We start from the raw sequence: 22,796 nt of genomic DNA, 5'->3' as shown, positions 1-22,796 counted from the left end.
GGGAAATTGGAAACTACTGACATGAAGATGGCCTGTGCCAAGAGCTTATATGCCAAGAGGCACCAGGCCAGGAAGGTGCAGAGACATAAATCGGGCAGTGGCACTGATGTAATTATGGGCTTAGAGGAATTCTCAAAGCCAGACCGGAAGCTGAACCACAGTCCTTATGGGAAAAGAGAGAGAGTATGCAGATAATTAGAAGAAAAGGAGCAAGGAGAGATATTTTACTTCAAAACATCACACACACACACACACACACACACACACACACACACACACACACACAACAAGCCTACAACTCTAAATAAAACTCAGTGCCTGCACAGGGACATGCACAAGGCAGGACGGAGGCGGGCAGGGGCCACACACATCTTTATAAGCGCGGCTGCAGAGCTGGGCTGCACGTGCACGGCTGGGTGGGATCCCCTCCCCGGGGCCTGGAGGAGGCCCGAGGTCCATGTGACTTGTGAGCGTCCAGAACAAGGATCTCGGGAGGGAATTTCACAAGCACAGAACATATTTTTCCTCCCTCGATGCTGCTTTCTAGTTTTCCTCTCCCTCTGCTATTGTTTAATTTGTGGTTCAACTTTTTGAAGAATGGTGGGAGGTACTGTGTTAGGCAATGCTGTAAGAATGAGGCTCAGCTGCTAGGGCTGCATTTGGAAAACTGGCCTCCCACATCTTTCAAACCAATTGTGATTCTACTTTAACACAAAAAGGACAGAGCGATGCAGGGAGGAGAGCGGGCGGGAAGTCTTCTTCATGCTCCAGCGCGCACCATCTCCGTCCAGCACACGGTAGGCGCAGGACCGATGCTGCTGACTCAGGGGAGCTGGTCATTTTTATCTTAATAGCCCTGGTTCTGTTCTGTGTCCACATAGGAGCCAAGAGCTGTATCACTTAATGTGTTTTTGAGCAAACTTGACTTGATCCTTGTGACCCAATTAGCGACAATGATTCAACAACCAAATCTGGCACAATATGATCCTGATGAAGAGTGTCAGGCGCCAGGAAAAGTTACCGAAAATGCATTTTTTTAAAAAGCATGAGGATACCAAAGTGCAAATGACACAGTCAAGATAACAAAATTGCCAATTCTTTCTTCAAGAGTAAGCAAAGAGCCTGATTATTACTAATATTAATTATCTGTGCACTATTTTATCCACGAGCTTTATAGTAATAACATTTATTAATGGATGCCACTGCGAAGAATAATAAGCAACTCAGTTCTTTAGATATGACACACTTTTGTAGGTTGAAATGAAGCTTATAAAGGGTACCTATTAAGTACAATTTAAATTATATTTCACAAAGTATATTTCAATTGAAATTTAGGAAACCTCTACATGGCATGGCTAATAAGTTTGGAGACAATATAATATACAGGATATTTAAGTGACTAAGCTTGGACCAAAAAAATAAAAAGGTGTAAAAAGCGTAACATTCTTTAAAAAATACATATTTTTAAGAAAATACCAAAAGCAAACAGTACAGTCTTAAAGATAAAATTAAAAGCACCGATTCTAGGAAATTCTTCAGAAGCCCTGTTAACATTTCATTCCCAGGAAGAGAAACAATTTGAGAAACTGCTACCCTGGACCCAGTGTGACCAGCTGGTCAGATTCAGTAAGTGAACAGTGAAGGGGAAAATCCTTAGGATTCATGGTGGCCAGAGGGAAGAGGCTGGGCACAGTCATGAATACACTTTAAGTTTTAGGAAGACATGGTTTAAACAGTTTAGACACGGAGATGGGGAAGAGTCTTGACAAGAAGTTCAGGAAGGACCGGATGGTTTATACAATTCTGTGGGTGGGGCCTTGATAACTGAAAACAGATTTTATTTTAGGAGCTAGGCAATATTATACTATTTTAAGGTATAGGCAATATTTTACATTAGAGGGTGAAGGACTGTACAGTCAATAATTATTTCCCACTAGCTGAGCCTTCAGGAAAATGATCAGCTCTCTGGAAGATGATTTAATTAGTGCCTCCCATCCTGCCATTCCCCCGAATAAATCCTGGCAGCAGGATCAGAGATTTCTGTGTAGACGATCATGCTAGTTATTACAGAAATAATGCTAGTTGGAAATGCAGGTAAATGATTGACTTCATACGCAGAAAATGGCAAGACGCCCGTCAATTCTGATCATGAACAATAACTATTAGGGATTTTTTAGGACTCACTTTTCAAAATCTCTGCTAATAAAGTCTATCCCAGTCTATGAACCTTACATTAATGAATAACCTGACATTTACAAATTCTGGAGAGAATAACTTTAAGGAACTTTAAAAACCAGGGAACTTAGGATAAAGTCGCTCTTGACTGAAATCTGACAATCTTAAGGAGACCTTACCTGCAGCAAATCACAGCTTTGCACGACAAAGCGAGGTCCAGGAAGTAGTGGCGCACTCCGAACGTTAAGGCGTACTTGAGGGTCTTCCCGTCAATTATAAGAGCAAAATCATTCTCCTTCCGAAGAGCATCGCCAAGCGTGGTGCAGTGACGGGTGAGAGTTTCCCTTGTTGCCTGTAAAAGTAAACAAAGAAACAAAATGCTCATTTGTTCTACCTTAAGGATGTTCAGCAACTACAGTTGGCTATTTCCAGTGCTTGAGGTTTTCATGTACCTCTATTCATTTGATTCTCACAAAAGCCCCTCAAAGGAGATGGGACAAACATTATCAGGAGAAATAAGTTGCTTGCTTGAAGTCACACGTGTGTTCCTACAGGGATGGGACTAGATTACAAATCACCCAATCCCCTGTGATCTTTGCTCATTAACCACACAATCACGATCCCGCAAAAAACATGTTCATCAAATTTTCTTATCAAAAGACAACATTGCCCTAATTTATGAGCTAGTCAAAACTGCTTAGCCATAAGTCAAGGAGAAAAGTTGGAGCACGTCATTTAAATTATTTACGGGCGTTCTTTCAGAAGAACTCGATGCTATTGAAATTTAATTCCCAGTAACCAACAGGAGAAAATGCAGTATCCATCATCTCTTGCCACTTCACGAATTGGCTCCTGTAACTTTAATCATCGTTTCATGATGCTGCATCGTAGTCGGGGATGGTGACATATGGCTTGGTAATCTCGATGGATCAAACAAAAGAACCCCTTCCGTCAATGAAGAGTTCACGTTCAGGTACAATAAAAACCTTTAGTGTCCAGGAGAGCTTTGTTCACCTCAACTATACAGAGAAGCTGTATGAGTCTCTCCTCTGTCAAGAACTGCCTTCCCAGCTCTTCAAAGGCAAAACGTTTCAGGATATTTCGTTTTACTCCCCAAATCCTGTAGATTCTTCCTGTAAGCTAATGAGACCCATTTCCTGTTTCATAAGAGCCCTAACGTTGTGAAGAAAACAGAATCCTGGCTCCACACAAGGAAAAAAAGAAGGAGCGATTCCCTCCTATTAGAGCTTTGTTCTGAGTGCTAATATCTGAGCCTGCAGTTATTTATACAATAAATGCAAATATACATTTATATAATAAAATAGACCTACAATGAAAATACTCATAGTAATTTTTTATTATATTCGTGGGAGATGGAAGTATTGTTCCAATTTAAGAATGTGGCACAGTCATTTCAAAGTTATTTCCACAAAGAGGGAGGCAAAGGCATGGGTGATGAAACTTTTATATCGGGGATTCGGGGAGGTGTTTCTCAATCACATTCAAGTGTGGCTCACGCTAGGTTCTGGAATTTCAGAATCCGCTGACCGAAATAATGGAACCAGACTGTACTGTAAAGCAAGCCGGCCCCATTTCCCCAGCACTGGAGCCTTACTGAACACGCCCCTGCTCCCTGTCACACACTGGCCCCAAGAACCACCGCCCAGCAGCATCCTTTCCACAAGTTTCTGTTCACACTTTCCATGGAGGGGAAGTAGCTATTTTAATTTATAAGCACCACCCTCTTATTTCCTGCTGGAAATGTTTGGCCGAAGAGGAATTAAGAAAAGGAGGCCCGTCCTCCCCTCTCCCCAAAAATAGTTAGTAAAATTCGGCAAGCAAAATTTACCAATGACAATCTAGAGTAGATTAACCTGGATTGTTTTAAAACTGCCTTCACATAGAGTAAATGAACAAACAAGTGAATTAATGAACTGATAAACAATACAAATGAAGTGAGACAATATTTAGCATGTACCACATACTAGGCGTGGTTCTAAGGGCTACACATACAGATATAACATTTTAGTTAAACGGATGACAACCCTACGCAGAAGGCCTCCTGTTATTCCCGTTCTGTAGACAAGTAACGTTGATACAGAGTTTACGTTCCCTGCACATGAACACAAGGCTACTAAGTCGTGAAACGAAACTGAGAATTAAGTTTCTGTGTGAGCTTGTCTTTCTCTGCACAACCCAGCAAAACAAACCCAACTTCAGCCAGGACCAGGCCTAGCAAATTATACAAGGAATGCCCACGCATTCCCTCTGCTGATTCCCTAGAGCCCCATCATCTGTCTCCCATCTCTCTACCGCCAACAGAGACTTCTCTTTATGAAACAAATTTAAAACACAGATCATGTCTCTGCTTCTTCTTTTCTTCTATGGCTTCGTACTGTCTACACAATATATTCCAAACACCTTAAAATGGTATTGAAGGCTTCCCACAATAGAAGCCCAATGAATGAACATCCATTCTACTTCCCTTTACCATCTCAACCCCTTCATTTCCTCTCTCTGGAATGAATGCCTTTCCCTCCAGAGGCTGGTCGACCACCTTCTAAAATACACTGAGTGGCCAGATTATTATGATCTCTGAACGCATAATAATCTGGCCACTCAGTGTATATCCTATGTAATAAAAGGCTAATATGCAAATTGTCCCCTTGACCAGGAGTTCGACCAGCAGGCAGGCCGGCCAACCACCCATGTCCCCTCTCCCTAGCCAGGCTGGCTGGACCCCACCCATGCACGACTTCATGCACCGGGCCTCTAATACACACACACACACACACATACACACACACACACACACACACACACACACACACACTGAGTGGCCAGGTTATTATGCGTTCAGAGATCATCATAATCTGGCCACTCAGTGTAAGCTTACTAGTACCTATCAAGCCCTCCAGATGCATTCCTGCTGCCAGGTGTAACTCACTCTATGCTAGCAAGGCCCTCAGTTCCTGGAGGGGACAGACCACCCTTAACCTGCTTCCCAGCAACAAACACAGTTGGCCTGCAAGTACAGATGCTTGGGAAATAAAGCTATTGAATGAGAGCACTGATAAATTCTGATTTCATCCTATTGGCAGCATTCCATTTCCCCCTCTATTATATTATCACTTCTGATTTGAGAGGGGGGGGGAAGGAGGAGAGAGAGAGAGAGAGAGGAGAGAGGAGAGGGAAGGGGAGAGCAATATTCTCTGGTCTGCTCCTTAATTTTCCAGAGGAATAATCCATTACTTCAACAGTTTTTCAAATCAACGCATTGCTCACTAAAATGCCACTGTATTTTTCAAAGTGTTTACCCAAGAGTCTCCTGAGCTGAAAACCCAAGTGAAACCTGAGATGGCCCTTGGGAGGACTTCACATTTCTTTACAGATTGGCTGTAGAGCAAGACTGAAAGTCCAGTCAACCCCTGAGCTGGGCAAGTTCCCTCATAAGCCCCCCGTGGGACACCGTCTCGGGTTATGACCCTCCCTCTTTTGGAAGGTGTTCTATGAAGCCTTAACCTTTGTTGAGAATTCTCTTATGGGTGGCATGAGTACCCTGGGTTTCCTTGGTGATTATCACAGAGCTTCAGCAAATCCAAAGGTGTTGGGAGATGTAACTGAGATCAAATATCTGAAGGTGAGTCAAAAACTTCTCACAGTGAAGTCTCCAGCCCAGCCCACCTAAGGTGCAAGGTAACAACAAAAATCCTGCAAACGTTTTCTTATTTTAGTTCATGGTTTTCTTTTGCAAGTAGCTCTGGAGTTGGCTGTGTGCTGCCGGTTATAAGTTATATTTTACCCTTATTCAGACTGCCAGGAGTATTTTAAAATTCCTTTATTTATAAAAGTTTATGGCTTCTCCCCTAAGCCTGGGAGCCATACTTTATGGCCACATTGCATTGAAGCTTATCTCCTGGTAGCTAGAAATAAATTTATTACTATATTAGCTGTTGCTTTGTTTTCATTTTGGCTACTGAAGGGGGGAAATGTTTAAACATTTAAACTTAGTGACATGTGAAAGTGAAAATATATACACGAGAAGCTAAATCAGAGAAGGAATAAAAGACCACATAGTACAACCAAATAAAGGCTCTGTATCTCCTCATTCCACACAGTCTTCTTGGTGGGCTGGGAGAAAAGGAGCGACTGTTGCTATAATCAGGGAGAGTCAGTGGTAAAGGCAACCTGGGGAGACAGACAGACGAGGGGCAAGGCTGGGGTTCAGGCGCCACACCACGGAGCAATCTAGGTCAGGGAGGGAGCCAGGGAAAATGGGACTTGCTTGTACCTCCCATAACCTGCATCCCGTGTGGACACTTCAGTCAGTCATTCAACTCTATTCTCTCAACCCACAGCCAAGAGCTCAATGGAAGCCCATAGCCCTGGACCTTCTACCCGCCTGCCAGCCTTATCAATTCACAATTTATTTTATTATTATTTTTTAAAATATATTTTATTTTTTTTTTTTACAGAGAGGAAGGGAGAGAGATAGAGAGTTAGAAACATAGATGAGAGAGAAACATCGATCAGCTGCCTCCTACACACCCCATACTGGGGATGTGCCTGCAACCAAGGTACACGCCCTTGACTGGAATCGAACCTGGGACCCTTCAGTCTGCAGGCCGATGCTCTATCCACTGAGCCAAACTGGTTAGGGTACAATTTAGGCCACAACCAACCTTCTCCTGGGTTCTCAGTTAACAACAAAGAAGGGAAACACCACCGCCCCATGAGGACAGGCTCTACTCCCCTGTCTCCTCTCCCAGGGTGCTCATTGCTATTGATGCAGACTGCCCTCCATGGCCCGTGGATTCCATTGCTCCCAGAGGCTACTCCAGACCTTTCCTTCTGAAGATTCCAAATTTGGCCCCTGTCACTTCTGCAAACATCTACCTGCTTTACCGGGAGCATTTGTACCAGAAAGAATTCCCTCAACTATCCTCTCTTCACCTAAACACTTCCCTCTCTTTACCTAATCCTCCCTAATTCTTAAGCTAGGGGTTAGAACCCTCTCCTCCTCACTTCTGTTCCACTCATTTCCCTCTTGCATCTTCTCTTCCCAATGCCATTATTCCCCCCCCCCCTTCAAGACTGCATACTAAAAACAATGAAGAAATAAATAAACCAAGAAATGGTCCCTTGATCCAACTTTTACTGAGTCCTCTAGGTGCCATAAATACTCCCACCTTTTGGATTCTTCAAAGACTTCGTTTGTACTTATGTAATGTAGCATGATGTATAATAGCTTATTTGTTTATATCTCTATTTTCCCTTCAGACTGAGGCCTTTGAAGAAGAGATAAAACAAAATGAATAAAGGAATAATGAAATTATTAATGAATGAAGAATACTTTGTGGGAAGTTACAATGGTTTTTCTTGTGTGATCATTTTGAGGATTGTTTTCTGCGGCCTATAAAACTCATGCATAATATTGGGTACTCTTAATTAGAACAATAAGTAAAACAATAATATGCTTATCTTATTATAGAAAAATAGAGAATAAAGTGGACATTATGACCCAAGGGTTACTTCTGTCTCAAATAATATAAATTGTCTAACGAATACAACAAAATGAACACCTTGACTAGCTACTCAGAGATCAAGTCAGGTTGTGTAACAGTGGGCCAATATAAAAAAGAAGAATCTCTTACCCTTTGAGATAGCATGGAGGGACCTGAGAGTATTATGCTAAGCGAAATAAAGTATCGCATGAGAAAGACAAGTATCACATGATCTCACTCATATATGGAATCTAATGAACAAAACAGATCCAGAGACACTGAAACATGGAACAGACTGACATATTTCAGAGGGAAGGGGGGGGTGGGTGGGAAGAGATTAACCAATGAACTTACATGCTTATATGATAACCCATAGACAGACCATAGTGCGGGGAAGGCAGGGGGAGGAGACGGGAGTGGGGTGGAGGTGGTCAATGGGGGTAAGAAGGGGATATTGGTAATACTTTCAATAACAGAGATAAATTAAAAAAAAGGAAAAGTAAACAATATACATTCCGTTTATAAGACACATACTTAGAAAAGAGAAAGATACTTGGCAGATAATTAGGTCAAGCAGAATCCCTCACAAAGACAATTCCAATCAGAAGGCCTTGAAAAAGTTCCATTGGAATCTTTAGGGTACAGCCTGGTAAAATAGATGAACGTGTTCATAAAACAACAACCATCTCAAAGAAAGTGGAGACTGGCACCTTTATGACAATCTTCTTCATTACTTTTACATGACCTTTGCCAAGGAAACCCTGGATTAAGAATCACAGAGGACACGGAGACAATGGCATCTGGCAGTGTTACAGCGAGACGAAGCGAAAGCCCTGGCCTGTCTGGGAAGATTCGCCGCGTGCAAGATGTCATTTTCATTCTGGCACAAACTCTGCCTGGAGCATCTGAGGAACCCGGAGGCCAGATGTGCCACGAACCCGCTAGGTCACCTCAGCACTAGGTTTTTGATGGCCCTCACTGCAATGGTGCAGAGCACCTGCATAAAAGTGGCCCTTTTCCGCTTCTAGCCTTTTGGTTTTTTTCCTCCCTGATTCTTTTCAGAAGTTTACAGGACAGACAGTCTTACCTAGGAAGATGGCCCTAGTAGAGAATGTGGAAATATCCCTGAGGAAAGGAAAACAGAAGCCTCTCACCTCTGACTAGAAGACAGGCTAGCCACGTCTAACCAGAAGGTTAGAGAGAAGCCGTCCAACATGCACACCTAAGGGTTGTGGCTTCCGCACCCTGCTCTGGGGCCGCAGTCACTTGCAGTGGCAGAAAGGACGTGCAGTCACTGTGCCCCAGAGGGTGTCCTCAGCAAGGCTAAGCCCAAAACAGCAGACGTTTAAAGAAGAAAAGTCTCCTTATACATATTTAGTCCAAAGTGCAGGTTGGTGTCTGGGCCGTAATACAAATTAGTACATACTTGGCATTTACATTTATTCCTGGGGATCTGATATATGTGTGCAGGTCCAATGATAAACTGAAAAGGAGGATTCGGTTCCCAGGAAGAAAAAAAAAAACACATCAAAATTCTAAAGTGCACTTTGACTTTGGACACGATATTTAACAGTGTATTTCGTTTTTCTTGTCCTTCATGAGTTCACCACCAGGGAAGTGAAATAAGCCTACAATTGGGCTAATGATGACTCACTTTTGGGAGACATGCAACTGTCACCCTTGTCAGAAGGAACTTAAGTTTATGAAGCCTGAACTTCTTACTTTAGTCTCCACACGACAGGTTTCTGTTTTCACTTGCTCTCCATAAAAAGGGCAAAATGCAACAGAATGTGACAGGAGAACCCGCACAGGAATCTTGGGAAACAAAGATGGCGTCTTTGCTCAAACAGAGACCAGCTGGAGGCTGAGCCCCTGGAAAGTAGCTCTTTAGAAACTGTCAGCTGATGTGCACATGTCACATCCATGCAGAGACAACCACTGCCCACCTGTAACGTTCAAATGTGCAGCCATAACAAAGCGAGGTGTTAGAAAGTCGGGGCTGGCCAGGAGGGCTCACAAAATGCTGAAGCCACACTGTAAAGAACTACAGTTCCAGGAGCCAAAAGCACATTATGGCTGAGCTGTCACGCTTTGCCTCGACTTCAGGTGGGTGTGGAATGTGAAAAGATCTTTAGTTTGCTAAGGGTCTGCCTTTAAAAACCTGTTATCAGTTTATTTCAAATGCCAAATAAGAGGGTATCTGTAAGAATCTTAAACTAACACATATTTTATGAACTGTTTTGGTGGTTTGTGGTCCCACCTCATCACCACTTAAGACATGAGGTATTTACAAATTTTTGACCACAGAAGGTTTCATTCTTTCTCTATTTTTACACTCTCCAAATGTTCACACCCTAAAATTACAAATTAACAGAACATTCCAAGGATAATCTTCATAACACATTATGACCATATGAAGTATGGACAATGTTAGCACATTCTTAATGAGTGAATTATGACTCTCACAATAGCAATCGGAATAAACCACTGGGTATTACCTATTTTTCGACAATGTGTTATTGGTTCAGTGGAACACTAGACCTTCCATATACCCCAGGTAATACATATACCTACTACCCCTGTCGCTACTGTAGGCTGTAATAAGTTGTGAAGAGCTACCTGAGAGTAGAGAGAGACTACATTTATATATACACAAGTGGTCCATTGAGTACTCATCCCAGTCAGGGTCACTAGCTCTCTCCGACATAGTTTTTGATCAAAAATCTCTGGTGTTTCTGAACTCCCAGACTACACAAATTAGAAAGTAACCTTTAAAAACATATTCTCCTAGAAGCAAACCAACATAGTGTAACCTTTCCAAAATGGGTAAGGAAAGACAGAGGTGAAGTCATTAAAAACATAAGGCCCAAGACCTCCTCTGAATCAGCTTAGTGGAAGACAGCCCAGCAAATGCATTTAATCCATACATATTGCTAAACATGCAGAGGGAAAGAGACAAAAAAATTCCCATGCTTTGCTGATACACAGACATAGGATTTCTGGGGTGGGGGTAGATCTAAAACACTGTAATTGAGGAAATGGTCCAATATCCCTGTGGGGTCATGCCATCTGAAAAAGGTCAAGGGTTACAATGCAGAAAAGGTAAGAAGAGGAAGCTATAGTGCTGGGTAAATTCTCTCAGCCCCTGGGTAGGGGTTTGGGTTTGGGGATTGTGATAGGTTCCATCAGGCAAATACCTCCTCATCTCACTGTGGGTTCGCTGGGGAGAGGGAGGGAGGGAGGGAAGGAGGGAGAGAGAGAGAGAAGTATGGAGTCCGGGTCCAAGTTTATGTTTCAGTGTTGGGTGGGGCACAGAGCAAACAGAGACACATCCAGGGAAAAGAAGGAAGAGTGAGGTAGGGGATATAATTATATCATTTACATAGTTTTGTGGATAAAGGCTTTTACCAAAGCCCTCACGGTAATTATTTTAAACCACCGCTGAAAGGCCCCTAAACACTTACTGGAGCTGGGTATTACATATTCTCCCGCTGCGGCAGTGGCTCAGGGCAGCTCAGGGCGGAAGGAAGCCTCTGGAGGAACCCCTCAGGGCGGGCGGCAGACACGCAGTCTCCCCCGCTGCCTCCAATGCAGCCGGAGAGACGGCTCAGAATACACAACCGACTTTTTGAAAATAAGCAAATGACCAATTCAAAGGTTTGGAGACAGTAACAACCAGGGCCTGTGAGAACCTGTTCCCCAGAACCACAAAGAAGGCTAATGCTGGGCCCATTTTCATAATGGTTTGAATTAATAAACCATTATATGCCTAATCTTATGTAGGAATACAGAAGAATCTGCTCTATTTACTCAGTGCAAATGCACATCATTTCTATTATTTCGTGTGTGCACGCGATACAATCGTAGGGTCAACTGCTGTATCAGTAAAACAAAATAGAGAGTCTTTCCTGAAGTCCACAAATGCCTTTGCCCCAGACCCACCATTTTCCAGGAGGACACCCCTCTTTCAGTGGCTCTGGAGTCCTGGTGAGGAAGGAGGCAGGGACAAGTTAGAAAACGTGGGGTTGCCTCCTGGATGGCTTCCTTCTTTGACCGAGTGCCTGCCGCCACTGGAGAAAGCATGGGTATTCAAAAACAGAAAGAACCAACAGTTTTGGACTTGGCGCGATCTAGGTTGACACTCAGGGTCCTGCACTGGCTGGCTATGTGAACTCACAGCCTCTATCTGAGACTGAGCAAACACCAGCCCCCCAGGGCAGAGACTACCTATGCAGACACCCCTGGCACACGCTGGGCTTCCTATAAACTCATCAAAGATATGGGTGGCAGAGATGCAAAAAAGTCACAAGGCTCGGCTGCTCCCCCTCAGAAATGTCACTAGGCTGTGGGGCAGCAGCCAGGGGACAGACTGGTTAGAAAGTATTTATCTGGAGTTCAAGGTCACAGGGAGCTCTTGGAAGAGTTCAGACGTTTAGCAAGTAACAAAAGAGATAAAGAATATTCAGACTTGGGGGAGGGAGAATGTCTCCAAACAGAAACACGATGAATTTGTGAACAACTTCACTTTAAGGTTTTGCCCACAGGCCAAGATGACTGGATTTTGTTTAAGAAAAGGGGACACATTCAGGTTTTAGGAGACCAAACAATGGGCTTGATGGAACTTTTACCACCACATACTTGGGCTTGTGGCTGACACCGTCTTAAATTAGAGGAAAAGAGAGCAGATTATTTGTTCAGATGTTATTTTCATTTTTGGTAATGTTTACATTTTTTTTTACTAACCCATTTCTTTCCAATGTGATTCTTGCAACCGGACAGAGCTTTGCTTCTGGCAGGGATACATTAGCAACTTAAAAGTTAAACTAAGATCTTTAAATGTTCAGGCCCAAAAGCCGAAACAGCTTTGTTAGTAATGGTAAGAGAAAATCCACACTACGAAAGCCCCAGTGCTGGCGCTGGAGGGAAACTTGGTGTGGTTTCAAACCTGCCTAAACTATTTTTCAAAGCAACACAAAATGCACTGTATTGGACTCATGGGACATATGGAGACAAAACCTGAAGTAGCCCCAGTTCTGTTTCCCCGCCTTTTCTGGAGTCGAGTCAATTACGTGCTTATTCTGGATTCCTTTCAGAGGCCGCTCAACGGTGGCTGGTCCCCAAACGGTGAGGTCTGTCTGCATAATACATACACGTCGAACTTAAAAGGGTACAGATGACAACTTCACCATTCATGTCATGAATGTTCTGTAAGTTATATTTGAAGCTTACATGGTGTTAGAAAATCAAGTTCAGCTAAGGAAAAAAGTGAACAATCCCGTAAAAGCTTCCTTTTACTATGGCGTTGAAAAATATATATTCTTATGCTTGCTAATATGAAATGTGGCTAACAATTCATTTTATGTAAAAGGTATCGGGGGTGGGGGTGGCACTGGCAATGGTATCCATAAGCTAACCTGGGCTGGCTTGGGGTTCTAGTCTCAATTTAAGGAGAAAATTTAAGGAATGAAAAGGCGGCTCTTAAAGCGGATGGCATTAAGGTACTCTTGCTCTTTTTCTCTTGGAATAATAATCCTAATATATAAAAAACCTGGGTCCATCACATCCACAACGATTGGAGGCTCGATCAACTGGAAGTCAGTCCTGCAGTCAGCGCTGGGTCGCCATGGTGACCCAGCACTGACTGCTATGGCTGCAGGCCCAGTGACCCAGCACTGACGGCTGAGAGGGCTGAGAATCAGGCCCGGAGAGAGGTCTGAAGAGAGAAGCAGGGTCTGATCCGTAGCCTCTGTGGCAGCTGTTGATCAGCACTTGCCTCTCTCTTTCTCTTCGGGCCTGGCCAGCAGCCCACACCTCCATTTCTCTCTAGGCCTCCACCGGGGCTGCTGATCAGCCCTGCCTTTCTGATCAGTCCCCATTGATAGGCCCAGAGATGCTGACTAACATAGAAACTGACCAATCAGAACAAAATCTGGGTCAAGTGTGAGGAGTGAATGGCTGCCTAGGAGGCGGCGCTTTTGATGCTGACTGGCATAGAAACTGACCAATCAGAACCAAATCTGGGTCAACTGTGAGGAGCCCATGTCTGCCTAGGAGGCGAAGCTTTTGACTGGCATAGAAACTGACCAATCAGAACCAAATCTGGGTGAAGTGTGAGGAGCCAATGGCTACCTAGGAGGCAGAGCATTTGATGCTGACTGGAACAGAAACTGACCAATTAGAATCATACTTGGGTGAACTGTGAGGAGCCAATGGCTGCCTAGGAAGCAGAGCTTTTGACGCTGACTGGCATAGAAACCGACCAATCAGAACCAAATTGGCCGGCAGAGGAGGGCAGTTGGGGGTGAGATCAGGACAGCAGGGGAGGGCAGTTGGGGATGACCAGGCCAGCAGGGGAGAGCAGTTAGGGGCGAGATCAGGCTGGCAGGGGAGGGCAGTTGGGGGCAATCAGGCCGGCAGGTGAGGGCAGTTGGGGGTGACCAGGCCAGCAGGGGAGGTCAGTTGAGGGCAATCGGGCCAGCAGGGGAGCAGTTAGGTGTTAATCAGGCCAGCAGAAGAACAGTTAGGGGGTGATCAGGCTGGCAGGCAGAAGCGGTTAGGGTCAATCAGGCAGGCAGGCAGGCGAGTGGTTAGGAGCCATCAGTCCTGGATTGTGAGAGGGATGTCCGACTGCTGGTTGTGGGATCGGGCCTAAACCAGCAGTCAGATAACCCCCAGGGGTCCCAGATTGGAGAGGGTGCAGGCTGGGCTGAGGGACACCTCCCCCCACCCCCACCAGTGCATGAATTTTGTGCACCGGGCCTCTAGTGCTAAAATAAAGGTGAAAATGATGAGCATGATAATGGTCCGTATTTCTTAAGTGCTTACTAAATGCCAGGCATTGTTTCTAAGTATTTAAAACGGATTGCTTGTTTAATCATCATAACACCCTAAAGAAAATGTTGTTCTTCTTATTTTATAGGAGTAGCTTGTGGCTGAGGCCAAGGCATATCTATTTGCTTAGTCTCTGGAGTCCAATGACTGAGATACATCCTCAGTGACACTTAGTATAGAGGTCATAACAGGATCTGCTTACTAATGTTTCCAGTGGAAATGTGATTGCCCCTGTCAAGTCCTTAGTTCAATACCCAGTACAAAAATTAAGCACTTCATAAGTGTAAGCTAGTGTTTGTTTTTTAATTTTTAATTTTAATTTTTATGAAAGCAATGTGTAGAACCCTGCAGGGGTGTGGAGTTTCCTTTTCACAGAAAGTCAGAGACCTGCATTTTCCTTCAGGATCCATACACTGCTTCCCAGTATGAGGTGCTGAATCCTTCTCAGGCTGCGTGTGCATGTCAGCAGAGACCGTCTATAGCACTGTGCCCAGGTGACCAGGAGAGGTGGGCAAGGCCTTTTTAGGTGTTAACCTTGGGAACACTGGAAGCTCTGACTTCCAAGGGAGGAAATGTGTTTCTCCAAGCTCTCTACATACATATTTAACATCATTCCTGTAGATGCAATAAATATCCTATATAATAAAAGGCTAATATGCAAATTGACCCTAAATGATGAATAACTGGTCCCTATGATGCACACTGACCACCAGGGGGCAGATGCTCAATACAGGAGCTGCCCCATGGTGGTCAGTGCCCTCCCACAGGGGGAACTCCGCTCAGCCACAAGGAGGGCTGACAGGTGCGAGCACAGTGGCTGTGGCGGGAGCCTCTCCTGCTTCCTCAGCAGCGCTAAGGATGTCCGTGGGGAGCGGGCCTAAGCCGGCAGGTGGACATCCTCCCAAGGGGTCCTGGACTGCGAGAGGGTGCAGACCGGCTGAGGGACGCACCCCGCCCCCCCGAGTGCAAGAATTGTTTTGTGTGCACTGGGCCTCTAGTATGGTAAATAATTGTCCTTTCTGTCCTTTTCCTGGTTTCTGGGAAAGCCAGACAGTAGAAATGAGAAGGCAAAAATGGTGAGAATGGATTTAAGAGCCAGCCCTAGCATGCAGGGCAGGTCCCACAATGATCCATAGGAAAGAGATGCTAGAGGAAGGAGACCGAGAATACAAGACTCAAGAAAGGCCGTTCTGGCACTTACAGAGTTAGTAGCTTAAGAAATGATGGTCCTTCCCACCCACTCCAGACTCGACAGATGAGGATAGTAAAATCCCGAGCTATCTCAATGAAATAGGTCTTCCAAAACTAATATTTTGAGTCACCTGAGAGTATTTCCAGAGATTTACAGAGTTGGGATGCTATGGGGATTTGAATAATAAATATAATCATAGTCCTTAATGCAACATAAACCCAATCCTGACAGAATTGTTTCAGAACATTTTGAAAGACCCTAAGTAGACACTGGCTTCCCTCACAGCCCTGGCTTTGTCCGGAAGGACGTCAGGTCTAATTAGCATAATACGCTTTTATTATTATAGATAAGTATCTAACAGATTTTGATCAACATTAGATGATTCTTAATGATGCTTCATGAAATTTTTACTTTCTAAAATTAAAAAAATTATGATCGACTTTCTAAGAAACACGTTTGCTGACTGTGTGACATTTAACACCAGCCTTGCAGGTAACGGGGTGAGGACAGGCAGCTTTGCTCTTGGGCATTGTGCTGCTCTTGCTAGGAAAGGGGCTGACTGGGCAGAGGAAAAAGGTCAGATTTCCGTATTAGATCTGTGGACCAAGACTTCCATTCTGTTTGTATTTTCAATGTAGTTTGGTCTTATATTTTTATTTAAAGGTTTTAAAAATGTTGAACAGCCATTATTTTTTCAAGAAGGATAATTATATTGAAACTCAAAATGAGAAAGTTAAAAAGCCAAATGGCATTTTTTTTTTTTTGAGATGAGCTGGATTATGGGAAGACAAAGATTTATTTTTACTACCACTGCCAGGAGAAAGGCTTTTCTATTTGGAAATCTAGGAGGCTTAAAGATGATACTTTATTTGTACAATTTCAACATAATAAAAGAGATCCAGCTTTAAAATTTTCACAGTACTAGAGATAATATTTTGGTAGAAAATACGAACAGTTCATTGCAATATGCATTACTCACGCAAAAGCATCTGCATTTATAACCTGCTTTCTTAAGAAAAAATTAAAAGATGGGAAAAGAATATACTTTTCATAATAAAAAGATCATTATGCAAAACAACTTGCAAGCTATTGAAATATTATTTTTCTATAAAGTTTCATAACATCTCGTTTTTATATGTGCGCCACATCCTGCACTAATCGTGTGCCAAGGGTAACATTATCCTCACTTTACAGGCAGCAAAACGGCTTCAGAGAAGTTATCTAATTTCAACTTGCCCAGGGTCTCCATTCCGGTGAGGGCAGAACAGCGCTCTTAAATATTGTGTTATTTCATGGAATCACTTGAATACATTCATTAGAACTGTCACTTGACAAAACACACACCCACCATTTATTTCCCATTATGTTATTTCCTAAGACATTGTATTCCTAAGTTTATTACCTACATGCTAATTATTCTTGTTGCTGATGGAATGGCAGTCCCATATTTCATTACCATCAGTCCAATGTGAACACATAGGATGCACTTCTTTTCCATGGCAATGAAAAAATAAATAATGATTAACCCACGGGCACTCTAGCACATCTAATGATTTGCCTGAAAACTCAGCCTCGGGTTTTATGACATCAGATCTGAGGGAGCTATGCAAAGTGATGTTTCCTTTCCTGCTGAGAAGCAAATGAGTGCCCCTCAGCAGGTCTGACCCTAAACAGCCAGGTTTGTAAAGTCCCCACTTAACTCCCTGGGAGGAAATCCTCCCCCAGACAGCAGAGCTAGAATGCTCGGCAGTCTGCAGCTGGACAAATCAGTGTTAATCTATGCAGCCATAGAGTTTGTCTGTGATCTTCCACCCCAAGTGTCACTTAAGTTGCAAAGGACACTGCTAATCAATTTATATTTTAAATATCAGATGTGGTTGATTACAACCAAATTTAAACTGGTATACACCTTTTTTTTTAAAGAAGCCCCTAATTAAAATGACTCAGAGATGGACTTCTCCAATATTTATGGAGTACTTACCATGTGCTCGGCAATTTGCTGAGCATTGAGAGAAAATGGTAAACCAAACAGACAGACAGGGTCCCTGCTTTCAGTAAAACTGAGTATTCCCGGGAGACTCCCATCTCTGTCTCCTCCAGGAGAAATATGTAGTGCAGATACCTCTGAGGTGTTTATGACTTTTGAGTTACTTTCTTGGAAACTTCAAAATAAAAATAAAGGCCACTGTCCTAACAACACATGATGCAGTACATGGAATATTTTTGGCATTTCACTTTTTCCCCCTTGAGGTTACTATTTACCTGGTACTCAGAACACTTAAAGAACATGTCTAAGAGTTGAAGAAAAAGGATGAAACGGATGAAAACAAAAGAAGCAAAGTTATCATGTTCTGCAAAGGTGAGAGCCTAAGGCCAGCCAACAGGAATCACGTGTCTAGTCAGGCGTGGCTCGTCATGCCTTTGCCTCCGCGTCACAGGTCCTGCCTCTGATTTCCTTCAAGTGTCAGAAACACCGTGTCCCGAGTATGACCATGGTGCTGACCAAGGCCTAACCGTCTCCAGGTACTGTGGGAACGCTTCCACTGAGGTTTTCAGAAAGCACAGCTCTGGAACCACCTGGATGGTTCCTTCTCCAGGAACCGCGTGGGACAGGGGTCCCTGAACTTCCCTCACACCACATCTGGGCACTGGTGCCCTCATGTCTCCTTTCCGAGCTCTCATCCTGGTCCTCTGCCTGTGCCCCATGCCTCCCCGCCCATCTAAACTCGATAAAGTTTAGGGTACAATTGCTCATATGTATCTTACCGCTTTTAAGAGGCTAATGAAGTTGCCCTCTTACTTATGAGGGCAAATTCTCAAACCGGGCCCAACACAGGCTCTCGGGACCCGGGCTGGCTTCCCTCCGGCCCTGGCTTCGTCAGGAAGGACGTCCAGTCTAATTAGCATATTACCCTTTTATTATTATAGAAGATTATGTGCCTATATTTCTTCAAACAAAAACACTTAAAAATTACAATCCTGTAATCAAGTTCAATGTTCTTCCTTCATTCCCCACATATGAACTTAGTTGCAATAACTTTCTGCTTCAAGTACTCCCTCCTTACTCAATGACTCACCTCTATCTAACTAAATGCCACTTACTAGTACTTTTACATCCCTAAACTTCACAATATCTTCACAGCAAACCATCTATCTTATTTACATACCTATTTTGTATTGTCATGTGTATGCATTTTATTTCCCTTATTATTTACTAGAGGCCTGGTGCATGAAATTCGTGCAAAGGGGGGAACCCCCTCAGTCCAGCCTGCACCCTCTCCAATCCGGGACCCCTCGGGGGATGTCCGACTGCAGGTTTAGGCCCGATCCTAAACCGTCAGTCGGACATCCCTCACACAATCCGGGACCGCTGGCTCCTAACTGCTCACCTGCCTGCCTGCCTGATCGCCCCTAACTGCCCTCCCTGCTGGCCTGGTCGCCCCCAAATGACCCCCCCTTGCCGGAATGGTTGCCCCCAACTCTCCCTCCTGCTGGCTGGTTGCCCCTAACTGCCCCCCCTGCTGGCCTGGTCACTTCCAACTGCCCCCCCTGTCGGCATGGTTGCCCCAATTGTCCCCCCTGCCAGCTGGTCACTCCTAACTGCCCCCCACTGCCGCCCTGGTTGCCCACAACTGCCCCCCCGTCAGCCTGGTTGCCCCCAACTGTCCCCCCCCCTGCCAGACTGGTTGCCCCTAACTGCCCCCCCTGCCAGCCTGGTCACCCCAACTGCCCTCTCCTGAAGGCCTGGTCGCCCCAAATGCCCCCCTCTGCCATACTGGTCGCCCCCAACTGCCCCCCCCCCCCGCCACTGGCCTGGTCACCCTCAACTGCTTCCCTGGCCTGGTCACCCCCAATCCCCCCCCACTGGCCGGATAGCCCCAACTGCCCCCCCCCACTGGCCTGGTCACCCCCAACTGCCCCCCCCCCACTGGCCTGGTTGCCCCCAACTGCCCCCCCTCGCCGGCCTGGTCGCCCCTCACTAACCGCCCTGCCGGCCTTGTTGTCCCATGCAGCCTGCTGTTTGGTCATTACTGTGAGGGCGTCCTGACCAATTTGCATATTACCCCTTTATTAGTATAGATAAGCTTTTGGAAGGCTGGGCTGCCTTAGTCATAATTTTTCACAACATAGTAACTTGGATAAATAAACCAAAATGAGTACACATGCAGGGTGGAGACTGGATTTGCTGTAAGCTCTCAGGGGCGGTGTCCCCATGTTTTGTTTAGTGGTGTGTTCCAGTGCCTAGTGCCTAGCAGGGGGCCGAGTGCATGAAAAAATACAAAGGAAAGTCTTCAAACAGCAGTTGGCTTTTTTTTTGGTTTGTGTTTTTAAGATTAAAACTTGGTTCACAAAAAGTACTTCCCCAATAGTTAAAGGCATAAGCAACTTTCACGGTTGCAAAAACACATATTATTCCTCAGGCAACAAGTTTGCTCAAAGATCCCTGGCTTGGTAGCTCAGTGGTTCGAGTCTCGTCTTCATGTGCCAAGATTGTTCTATCCCTGGTCAGGGTACATACAAGCATCAACCAATTAATGCATAAATAAGTAGAACAACAAATAGATGCTTCTCTCTCTCTTAAATCAATAAATAAAACAATTTTAAAAAGTTTGCTCCAAGATTTCACAAGAAAGGGAAATACATCACAAGGACTGTTTTGAGAGCAAATAAGGAAGAGATAATTATTCCAATGTAAAAATCAGAAGTCAGCGCCTTCTTACACAGTTTCTGTTCTACACCCGAATTCTAAGCATTTTCCTCTTCACCACCCCTCTCTGTCCTTGACCTCACAGCTTCACCAACACCTCGGATAAGGTTTTCTCTGCTCTATTTCAAGCACGTGTATAACCACCTCTCCTGTTCTGTCTTCCACCTTAAGTTACAAATTGTCACCTTTACTATAAAGTAATTACAGGTCATTTGACCTACATATTTCTTTGTCACCGTGTATTTTACAATGTGCACCTAACAAATCTTTCCTCCTTCCCCAAATACAAATTCAGGGGATCACAGCCATGAAAAAAGACCCATATAAAATTTATATTACAGCCCAGAAGACAGAACATTAAAAAAAAACCACAAACTTTCCTATTAGCAATGGTTATTTTGTGTTGTTCAATAGTGTTCACAATTTTTTTTAAGCAAAATACAGTAATAGGCCAAAGTAGGTTTATAGTTGTGAGTACACGAAATACAGTTAATAAAGCTATTGTAATAATAATAATAACTTGCATGCCTTTTTCTACATGAACAACTGTAAACCTACTTCTCCCTATCCCTGTATAAATAGTATCACCAGAAGCTAAATCAGAATTTTAAATCAACAATATACAGATAGATATGAACCAGCTGCAGTCACTCAGTAACCTCCTCCCACAATGCTTTTGTGAAGTAGCTTCTAGTCTCGCATTAAGCAATTCCTTCAGCTGTCAGACATGAAGCTGCAATCTCCTTACATCAACGAGGTTCAAACAGTGCACATTACATTACAGCAGAACTGTAGTAATAAGGTATCATTTAACCTCAGGAAGATAAAATATTTTCACAGCTATCGGAATATAATATACTATAAGATGATTATGTTGTTAAATAATTTTTTAAAAATAGTATTTTACTTACATCTAGAGAGCCTTCATTTATAACAATCATTCCCATGTTCTTCCTCAGAAGTTTGCAGGAGTGTCCTATGTCCAAACATAAAGGGAATTAATTGATGTAATACATTTCTCTAGAGAGATGTATGGCAGCCTGAGCTAACAGCCTGTTTCCAAAAAATGAATGGAAACTGGCAACCTTCTTATTCCTATCTCAGAAATAAACTTTGGTCAAGCATCTATATACAACCTGCCATAATCCCAATTTCTAGACTTTCACAGATAACCACGGAAATGTTATCTACACGTGCCAATTGTGGATGAAAAGTGGGGATAGGCAGTGATACAAAGGGGAGAACGGGTATTATGTAGTTACAAAAGCTATGATATATAACCACTGTAATTTTAAAGAGGCCCTGGGGCCATAAGTTGACAGATAAGCCCAATAATATAAATATGGGGGAGAAACCAAGATGGCGGCATAGGTAAACACCTAAACTGCTGCCTCGCACAACAATTTCAAAACTACAACTAAAAGACAAAACGGACATCATCCAGAATCACAGGAAGATTGGCTGAGTGGAAATTCTACAACAACAAGGAAAGAGAAAGGCACACTGAGACTCAGAGGAGCTGCGTGGTACCGAGGCGCGCGTGTGAAGAGGGAGGGCAACTGAGTATGCGGCTGGCTTTCTCAAGCAGGAGGGAGACCAAAGCTCCCGACTGCACTGAACTCCAGTTCCAGGTGAGACTCTGGGGACCCAGACTCATACAGGGTGAAACTGGACTGTCAGGAAAGAGAAAAGCACACTGAGACTCAGAGCAACTGCAGAAGGCAGAGGTACCGAGGTGCGTGCGCGGAGAGGGCGGGCAACTGAGTACGCGGCTGGCTTTCTCAACTGGGAGAAAGACAAAAGCTCCCGATGGCTCTGAACTCCAGTTCCGGATGAGACTCTGGGGACCCAGACTCATTCGAAGAGAAACTGGACTGTCTGGCAGTGGGCAGAACTTGAGGGCAGCTTCCTCTCAGAGGTGCTTGCAGCGATTACCACGGGATACTGAGACACAGGGGCCTATTAGGGCAGGGCTGACGGGAAACCAATGCTGTCTGCTCTGCACTGAGACTCTGCCCCATCCAAGCTAAGCACAGAGGCTTTTGCAAGTCTTGTCTCATAAGGGTGTCTCCAGCACAGAAGTTCTCCCAGCATAGACACAACTGATCCTCACAGCCAATTTGCCTGGAGGTCAATTCCTCCCAGTGATACCAACAACAATCAAGGCTTAACTACAACAAGACAGCCCACAAAGGGGTATACCAAGCGTGTCCACCTCAGGTAACTGGGGAGGCTGAGCCACTGGGCCCTATAGGACACATAGCACACAAAGCCACTCTATCAACTCAGGGAAGCAGCCAAAATGCAGAGACAAAGAAACAGATCACAAATGAAAGAAATAGAGGAAAGCAAACGACTGGATATAGAGTTCAAAACCACAGTTATA

General features: G+C 44.2%; 1 protein-coding gene across 6 annotated transcripts in view; it reads right to left on the bottom strand.

Moving 5' to 3' along the window:
* Positions 1-22,796, bottom strand: part of ATP8A1 (ATPase phospholipid transporting 8A1) — a 218,408-nt gene that overhangs the window by 68,406 nt on the left and 127,206 nt on the right. For all 6 annotated transcript variants that reach the window (XM_054729349.1, XM_054729332.1, XM_054729336.1 and 3 more), the window contains 2 exons: positions 21,322-21,386; positions 2,355-2,527 (listed from right to left, as the gene is read on the bottom strand). In XM_054729349.1, the coding sequence (XP_054585324.1) occupies positions 2,355-2,527; positions 21,322-21,386 (238 nt within the window). The remainder of the gene's footprint in view (positions 1-2,354; positions 2,528-21,321; positions 21,387-22,796) is intronic.

This window comes from Eptesicus fuscus, chromosome 2, assembly GCF_027574615.1.
Source record: "Eptesicus fuscus isolate TK198812 chromosome 2, DD_ASM_mEF_20220401, whole genome shotgun sequence".
Classification (NCBI taxonomy): Eukaryota; Metazoa; Chordata; class Mammalia; order Chiroptera; family Vespertilionidae; genus Eptesicus; species Eptesicus fuscus.
The sequence above is the reverse complement of the archived record's forward strand: the minus strand, read 5'-3'. Positions and strand labels throughout refer to the sequence as shown.